At 48.8% G+C, this 9,446-nt stretch overlaps 1 protein-coding gene across 1 annotated transcript; it reads left to right on the forward strand.

The window, feature by feature from the left end:
- The first annotated feature begins 4,937 nt into the window (after positions 1-4,937).
- Positions 4,938-5,642, forward strand: TMEM215 (transmembrane protein 215). Its single transcript, XM_054986179.1, has one exon. The coding sequence runs from the start codon at positions 4,938-4,940 to the stop codon at positions 5,640-5,642; it is 705 nt and encodes a 234-aa protein (XP_054842154.1).
- The last annotated feature ends 3,804 nt before the right edge of the window (positions 5,643-9,446 follow it).

Below are 9,446 nucleotides of genomic sequence, written 5' to 3' on the forward strand. Positions count from 1 at the left end.
ACTTGCCATAACAGCAACCTTAATTCCTTGTGGATGCTGGTTAACAAAGCTTTTATTGTATAAATATATATGTGTGAGAAACAGCCACACACACTCACTGTGTTCCACAGGTGCATTCCATGCGCTCACATTGTCAAACATCCAATAAATGGTTATGAATTTGGCCACCTCTTTCTTATTGCCAGCTGAACACATGGGAAGCTGCATTATACCATTCTACTGAAATCCTTAGCAGTAACAGAACCTACTATTTTGTAATAGTAAAATAATTGCTTGTCTATAAAGCTCAGGATTGTCGTCTGACTGGCAGTGGCTCTCCAGGGTCAGGCATCTTAGCCAGTACCTGATCCTTTAAAATGGGCATGCCAGGTTTTGAACATGGGATTTCCACATGGAAAGGGAATGCTGTATCACTGAACCACAGCCCCTCTCCACACTCTAAATCACATATGTGCACACACTAAATTCTTCTTACACAAACACAGTACTTTCTCATACGCATAACTCTGACACCGCTCACATTCTTTTCATACCCTAACTTAGGGTTAAGGTCGCACACAGGCCTGATTTAAAGGTGACACGATAGGCATATCTTTAAAAGAATACCAGTGCTACATGCTAGAGATAGGGGCACGGGCTCTCTTTCCCCCAGTTCTCATTGCCCACTAGTGGGAGAAATTAAAAAAAAAATCAGTTGACACAACAGTATTACATCATTTTACATCACTTCCAGGGAAAACTCTATGGTTTTGACATAGATTTTGTGGCAATCCCTAGAGTGGAGTGACGCCACTTCCACTTCCAGGTTGTTCGTCAATAGCGGTCCCCCATGTCCCTGCACCCACAGGTGGCAGTTGACTGGATGGCAGTCCTAAACATGACTGACACTTTGTTTAAATTATTCACTGGTGCTTATTCACATGACTTTAGTGTGGCATGAAGCCTACATTCAGCCAAGGACTGCAAGCACACTAGAACTGCACATGTAGGAATTATAACCCAATTTAAATGAGACTCTAGCCACCTACAACTCCACACAAGTTTTGTTTTGGAAAAAAAAATACACTCCTACATTACTTTTCAATCAGGCCACTATCTCAATAGGTTCTTGTTTAGAATTCATTGCCTCAAGATGTGGTGATTGTTTTAGATGGCTTAACACGGCACTGAACCAACAATCCCTGATGTGGTGGCACATGTACATGTGTTTCCTGGTGCCTGTTTGCCTGGTTCTCTGGAGCCAACGTCAGACCCAGGTTCAAATCTGCATTCTGCAGTGGAAGCTCACCGAGTGACTAAGAGCAGAACCACAAGTGACAAAAGGCACAGATTGGACACTTGTCAGCTTCCCTCAAGTTTTGATGGGAAATGTAGGCAGCTTGGCGGAATGATGGACAAGTGACAGTTGAAAAGTCCATTGGACAGCAGTCAGAGAGTCAAGCTGCAAGACCAGGATGCCTACATTTCCCATCAAAACTTGAGGGAAGCTGACAAGTGTCCAACCTGTGTCATTCGTCACTTGTGGTTCTGCTCTAAGTTTGGACCCATCACTCTCTCTCTCGGCCTCACTTTTGTCACAGGGTTGTTTTGAGGATAATGTTGAGGACAGAAGAATGACATACACTGCTTTGGGTCTTGACAGGGGGGAAAGCAGGATATAAATACTTCCACAATCGACACTTTTCCCTTTTCAAGTTCCCTTCCTCGCATTTTCTTCCTCAGTATCATTCTCACTGCCCTCCTTTCTACTCTTTCATCGCTCAACTTTCCCATCCACTCCTCTCCCTTTCTCTGCCCCCCCTTTCTGTTTTGTGTCGCTCTGACCTTCACTCGGTACCACTCCACTGCTTCAGGCAAGGTGAAGGCAACAGAAACATGGGGAAAGTGCTAAAGGGAGCAGAGACTGGCACTGAGGGGAGACACGCTAAAGTTGTCTCCTATGAAGTCTAGGCGCCAGATTCTCTGTTTTCACTGGTTGAGTATGGGGTGGAAGAGACCCTCATTACAAGGTGTCAATCCAAGTAGAGCTGGATGAGAAGAAGGGAGAACAGTAGATGTATGCCCTCCACCCCTCGGAAACCCACCTCACCCTCCTAGCAGCTGTGTCAGTAAGAATTACCTGCCCACACAACGCAAGTAAGAGTCACTCTATATAGCAGTACCCGCATCTGGATTCTCATGTCAGAATCCCGTCCCACAAAATAAATAATAATAACTGCGCTTCTAGACAGATTAGCGCCTCACTCAGAGCGGTGATCAAGTTAGTGTTATTAGTATCCCCACAATATAGCTGGGGAGCTGGGGCTGAGAGGAGTGGCTTACCCAAGGCTACCTACTGAGCTCATGGCAGTAGTGGGTGCAGGGACATGGAGGACCGCTATTGGCAGTAGTGGGATCCGAACCAGTAGAGTGCTGATTCGCAGCTGAAGCAGTTACAGCCACCCATTAGTTTATTTCAGTTGATCTCAGCCTTATACAAAAAAGAGAAATTTCTCATTTACCTCTGAACATTTCACTTGATCAAAGGTTTATTTAAAATATACATATTTACGGTGAAAGTTTAGGTAGAAGGCCCTTCCACAGCAGCCATTTTGTGGCGGCACCCACTGTCTTTTCTCCAAATTCCAAAGAGTTTAGGTTTAACAAGATTGGGAGCCCTGCTTACTGCATATTCAGGAAGAACAGTATGCTTATATACTGCTCTTTTAGACAGATTAGTGTTCCACTCAAGAGTGGTGAATAAGGTCAGTATTATTATTATGTCCGCAATAAAATTGGGGAGCTGGGGCTGAAAGGAGTGGCTTACCCAAGGCCGCCTACTGGCTCACGGGAGTCTAACCAGCAGAGGGCTGAGTCTCATCCCAGCCACTAACCCACTATACTACAGCCATTCTCTATAAAAGTGATGAATGTATGTTAAGCCACAATAAATGGAATGCAGATATTTATTTATTCACTTGATTTATACCCTACCTTTCCCCCCCAACAAGGATCCAAAGCTACTTACACCATCTTCATCTCCTCCATTTTATCCTCACAACAACCCTGTGAGGTAGGTTAGGCTGAGGGCCAAGCTACAAGTGACGAATGACACTTGCTTGACAAGTGAACAGACTCATGTGTATTCCTCCCTGTTCACTTGCCATTCACTTGAGCTCCACTTGATCAAGTGGAGCGCAAGTGAACGGCAAGTGAACAGGTAGGAATACACTTGAGTCTGTTCACTTGTAGCTTGGCCCTGGGTCTCCCAGATCCTAGTCTGACACTGCAACCAGCGCAGACATTAGCCTTCTCGATGTATCTTAAATCCTGGTCCAAAATAAGAGCCACAGCAGAAGCACAACAGAAGTAACCCTCCCACTGTCTTGCAGATCAAAGCTGGTCCTCAATCTTTCCCAGGCAGGGTTGCCAGCCTCCAGGTGGCAGCTGCGGATCTCCCGGAATTACAACTGACCTCCAGGCAACAGAGACCAGTTCCCCTGGAGAAAACGGCTACTCTGAAGGGCGAACTCTATGGCATTATACCCCAGAGGTCCCTCCCCTCCCCAAACCCCACCCTCTCCAGGCTCTACCTCCCAGAATATCCAGGAATTTCCCAACCTGGAGCTGGCAACCCTATTCCCAGGGGTAGGGCGTGTTAGCCCTCGAAAGGGAAAAAAGGCGTATTGTTGCCCATTCAAGGGTGCGTGTGGGTGATCTGGGAAACTCTGCAGGGGGAGAAGAGTTGTGCCCATTCTGCCCGCCAAATCCCAATTCTCGCCAACGCTCAGCGCGTGGAGTCAGTAGAAACCGACGGCCACGCGCAACATCCCGGCGACCACAACTCCTTCGTGTCCGCCTTGCGGGCTCCCCTGAAGCACCCGCCTCTCCCTGCGTCGGAACCAGACCGGCTGGCCTCAGGCGGGTTCGCTTCTCCCCTCGCCGCCCCGCCCGCCTCCCTACGAGCGAGGGCGCCGCGGGCAACTTTCCCGAGCCCGGAATGCGCCCGCCGCTCGAGGGGGTAGCAAAGCTGCGTTGGCGCGCCACACCGGGGGACGCCGCAAGGCGTGGGGCGCCCACCCGCGGAAGCGGCCGGCTGGCGGAAAGTTGCTGAGGGCGCCCGAGGAGAAGGCGCACACGTGCTCGGGGAAGCCCGCCGGCGGCCTCGGCACACAACACGCGTCTGTGCGCGCACACGCGACCGTGAAGAAGAAAGGGGCGCTCCTAGTTTGCAGAGCCCTACTTGCCTTCCTGCGAGCCGGACCGCGGATTTGCAGCCCGTTCCCTCGCAAGCGCGCCGGCGATTCTCCGCAGTGGCATATCGAGGGCTGTCGGCCTGTGTGCAGCCGTTCTCGCGGGGGTGGACCCTCCCTTGTCCAGCCCTTCCCATGCACGCTTACTCGGAGGTAAGCAACCCTCCCTGGTTTCCGTAGGACTTCCTCTCTGCAAAGCGTGCAGTGGCGTCAGACCCCGGGAATACAGAGAGCCGGAGCCTTTTGCATTTCGAATGAAGGCCGGCGGAACTCTGCAACTTCTGCTGCCTGGATGCTTTTGGCATGCAATTGGTTCCGCTCTCGACGCGTCCCCCCGCGCTGGGGGAGCTGGACCGGGATCCCAAGCCGGGCAGCAGAGAGGCCCGCGGGACTTTCCACGTGTAAGAGCGCGAGCCGAAGGCAGCGCCGTTTTGCAAAGCGGGCTGGAGCGGCGCTGAGGAGCGCGGCGGCGGGGAAGGCGAGTCCGCCTGGCAGGAGCTGCGGAGCGATGCCAGAGCCGGGCGAAATCGCTGCAAAAGCGGGGCAAAGGAACTAAGGCGCCCGCTGCAAATCCCGACGGGTTGGAGTTTGCTTCCCCCCCCCCCCCGCACCTCTCCTTCTCCAGCGCCGCTAATTCGCCCCCTCGCTTATTTGCTTAGCGAGGCTCCAAAAAAAGGATCCGATGCCCCAAGCAGCTCGCAAGCCATGAGACCCGACGACATCAACCCGCGCACCGGCCTGGTGGTGGCTCTGGTCAGCGTCTTCCTCGTGTTCGGCTTTATGTTCACGGTGTCCGGGATCAAGGGGGAGACCCTGGGGGACATCCCGCTGCTGGCCATCGGGCCGGCCATCTGCTTGCCCGGCATCGCGGCCATCGCCCTGGCCAAGAAGACCGACGGCTGCACCAAGTGGCCGCAGGACAAGCGCTGCCCCTCGGGGGGCTGCTGCCGCAAGAAGCCCAAAGACAAGGACGCCCTGGAGCTGCTGCGGACCCCTTCCGACCTGGAGTCGGGCAAGGGCAGCTGCGATGAGCTGGCCAAGCAAGCCTACGCCGCCCTGGACGGGAAAGCCCTGCCCGGCGGGGGAGCGAGGCAGGACTCCCGGGAGGGCAAGAACTCGCGCAGCAAAGTGGACCAGGAGGAGATGCTGAGATACTTGGAAGGCTGTTACCCGGAGATGCCCGGGAACGTGTTCGTGGCCGAGGGCGGCCCTTACAGTGCCTTAGCCAAGCCGGGCTCGCCCGCCTCGGAAGGGGCGGCCGCCGGCCCAGACGCGGAGGACGACGCGTCGGTCGCCCCGAAAGACAGTGTCATCGTCTGCTCCTACAAGGAGAACAGCCCTTACGACAGCTACTGCTGCTACATCAACCCCAGCGAGGAAATCTGCTCGGATCGCGAGTCGGTCGTGTGAAAGGACCTCCAGGCGCTTCCTCCCTAAAGAGAGATTTCCACGTGGCCGAGTCTTTCTGACAGCCCTAGACATTTCGGCTCTTGAAATAATGTATATTATATATAAGTATTGGCTCGTGTTGCACTGCATGGGACAATCCTCGTCTCTTAACTTTCAAGCCTGGTATGTGACCCAAACGCAAACCTTTTGTGCCTGAAATAATAAGTAATAATTCGCATGTTTAAGGAGGATCGGTCCATTTTTTAAATGAATGGTAATTAGGACCGTTTGTGGCGTTTATACAGACCGGTTTTTGTTAGAAAAGGTTGCAGGAATTGGAGGTGAGAATTCCAAAATTCGTATCGAAGTGAACCTCTGCCTTTAGGGCCAAACTGCTGGAATTCTGGGACTGGCATGTCAGAGGTGTTGTCTGGCTCGGGGAGAGTGGGTGGTGCACCAGCTTGGATCAACTTTGTATCGCCCCCCCCCCCCGCCCATTTCTGTGTTGTATTCAGAAACTCAGGTTGGCATGAGAATCAGGAGATAGGGTTAAACAGATTTGGAGTTGAAGATGCCATTTCTCTGCACCGGGTTACAGCCACTGCTAATTGAACTTGCTTCTAGAACTCCCTTTTACTTATTTTCCTCCCTTCTAGTCCACTGTAAGTGGCCTGGGCTCAACCTAAGGCAGTCCAATACTGACCAAAATCGAGGTATGGAGTTGTAACAAACATTCTGCTTCAGCTGTCCCCAGCTCTGTGGTTCTGTTGCCCCCACAGCAGTTTGCTGGTGCAAATAACTTATCTGAAGTTCCAGTCATGGAACTCCTGATTGGAGAGTTCTTCTGATTTCTCCCTCTCTCTTGTCTTTTGCAAGCAGTTGTAGGGGACGGTGTTTTATCCGTGCTTGAGGCTGGCTGCTGGGAAGGGGGGGGGAGAGATGTATTCCCCCCCCCATTTCCATCTTAAGGATCAAGTGGGAGGCAACTCGCATTGCCAGCAATAAGGTTGTGTTTAGAACTCAAGACAAACTCCAAGCAAACAGCTAGCCATAGTTCTATAAAAGGTGCAAATAGCCGACAAAAGGTGCAGAGGTCCTTAAAGAATCTACTCATTTTGAAAAAAGCATTCCATGAATTTGGGATTACAAGTGTTTTTGATGGCGTTTGCACGTTACATCAGCCTTCTACAATAATAAAAATTCCGGAGGGGTAGCCCTGTTAGCATGTGGCAGCAGTACCAAGCTCAAATCCAGTGGCATCTTAATGGCTAACAAAATTTATTTCCGCATAACCTCTCGTGAATCAGAGCTCACTTTGGGCCCAGCTGTATGAGCAGGTTTTTAAAGTGTTGTGTCTGGCTTAGCTCAAGCTCTTTCTCCATATTAAGATAGCACAGGAGGGAGGTTCATTCCCTGCTTTTTTCTTTTATGTGAAGCAGTAAAAACGGGGGGGGGGGATCTCCCCCCATGCTATTTTGACAGGGGGAAATGGCTTGGGGGGAGGAAGAGCCCCTCCTCCTCCCACAGGGGCATTCTGAAGCTATTTGGGCTCTCCTGTATTTTTTAACAGCCATTGCCCAGGTGGTCTTCTGTTTGATCATCCTCCTACACAGTGATGTTGATTTGAAGTCCAGTGTAACTGGTAACATTTCCAGTTCCAAACTTGGGGCAGGGGTTTGACTTTATAAAGAGGGGACATAGTTTGGAGAAATTTAGCAAATTTTCTCTTCTTTGGACAGATATACTCTATGGAAGAGAAGATTCATAAGGATATTTCAGACCCCTCCAACCCACCCCTTTTGGTATTTTAATTAGGAAAACCAGATCCATTTATAACAAGAGAGTCTTCCGGCATTACAATAAAACAGGAGTCCAGTGGCTCATTTATTGTGATATAAGCTGCCTTGAGTCTTGGGGAGAAAGGCAGACTATAAATAAAGTAAATAAATAAGTAAGCTTTTGTGAATCCACTTCCTCAATGCATGAAGTGTTATACATACAGAGCTTGTAACATCTGAAAACATATGCTTATGAAAAAATCTGCTACAAAACTTTGTAATTTTTTAGAGCCACAAAACTATTTGGCTGCCTCAGAGTGACATGGATCCATTTACAGTATTGCATCATGAGAACCTGATTTCAGCATTGAGTCCTTTGGATGTATGCATGGGTTGATTTATTTAAAAAATTGTGCATACAATAAAGCATCACTTACAGCTAGATCAGATTTGATATGAAGGAGCCTTGCATGGCTTTTTAATAGTAAATGATAATTTGCTTTCCCGGGCAGCTGCTTTGAGGATTGGTCCCTTGTGTCTTCCATGATTTAAATGCCTCCCCAAATATGCATTTGGCGGTTGTGGAAAAACACATGGGTTCATGTGCTAGAGTCTGTGTTTTCTCACAAGAGCCAGTCGTAGCTTGACAGAGAGATTTTAAATCACAGAAGAGACATAGGAGCAAATAGTTAAATATTCTCTTTCTCACTCAACCACCAAGGTTGCTAACAGGCCTGGAGAAAAATGTCCTGTCCCTTTAATAGTTCCAGAGGAGTTCACCAGGTTAGTCTGTAGTCGCAAAATAGTAAAGAGTCCAGTAGCACCTTTAAGACTAAAATAAATACAATAAAGTTGGTTAGGCTTAAAGGTGCTACTGGACTCTTTACTATCCTGCCCCTTTAATAGAAACTTAATATGCAGAAATGGGCAAATGAAGCTTTTCACATCATGGAGGGAAATTACATTACCTGGTAAATAACATCCCTTTATGGCACTATTAAAGAGACAGGATTCCCCCCCCCCCCAGACATTTGGCTGCCCTACCAGCACCCCTTCCTTAGTCTTCAAAATCAGGCTGCCTTGGAAAATAAATTAGCTATTTGGGGAGCATGGAAATTCCCATACTCGACCCTTAACTAATCTAACATACCTTATATCCCACCTGCCGTTCTAAACACTCATTGAATATAAAATGTAACATTACCCAGGGAGACCTGCAGACATACATGTATTTTGGAACACAGTGAATTTCCCCTTGCAGGTAACGTCTGGCTCTCCCCCCCAAACAGACCTGACCGACATATTGGCCAGCCGATTCGATATTTTATCTCCTTCCTGATAGTTTGCCTTTTTTATTTTTAAAGCACTGCATGCATATTCATTCAATAAAAGTAAATTTTTCTCTTCCTCATTAAAATAAAAATACCCAGAATTCTTAAACCATTGAAAGACTGGTTCAGGGAAGTTTGGGGCACGGGTTGGTAAGGTCGTTGGTAAGAGAGCTGTGCCCAGCCTGCTTTTGCTGTAAGCGCCCGGAACCGGTTTCCTTTAAACTCAGCCCAGGAGATCAAATTGTGTGGGTGCACAACATTTGTAGAGGAGATGCTTTCACGCTATTGTTCAAACTGTATGTACAGCTATATATTGCTACGGGATGTGATGGCTCGTAGTGTAGGGTTGTTTAAAAGATGAGAGAATTTGTGAAAGACACATCTTACCAACGCCCTGCCCGTTAGCTGGCTGTTATGGGGCCTTCAAAGGCACCAATCTGAAATTGGGGGACATCAGTGGGGGAAAGCTATCACATCCTGCTTCTGACTTTTGAGGGCAATCGGGTGGGCTAGATGGACTTTAGTTTGATCCTGCAAAGTAGTTATATTCTTTGAAAGAAAAGTTTGCTGCAAGGACTGAAACCAACTTTTACAACTGTTTTCCATGGAAAATGAATCAGGTCTTTGTAAGAAATCTTCATTTATCTTTCAGTTGAAATAATTTGGATCCAAAATTATGATCGTATGCGATATCATCAAATCATTGGTTTAATCCA

The sequence above is a fragment of the Eublepharis macularius genome, chromosome 8, assembly GCF_028583425.1.
Source record: "Eublepharis macularius isolate TG4126 chromosome 8, MPM_Emac_v1.0, whole genome shotgun sequence".
In the NCBI taxonomy this organism is placed as follows: Eukaryota; Metazoa; Chordata; class Lepidosauria; order Squamata; family Eublepharidae; genus Eublepharis; species Eublepharis macularius.

Excerpts from the sequence above, each read along its gene's own strand:
- TMEM215 (XM_054986179.1), top strand. The coding sequence starts at position 4,938 with ATGAGACCCGACGACATCAACCCGCGCACCGGCCTGGTGGTGGCTCTG.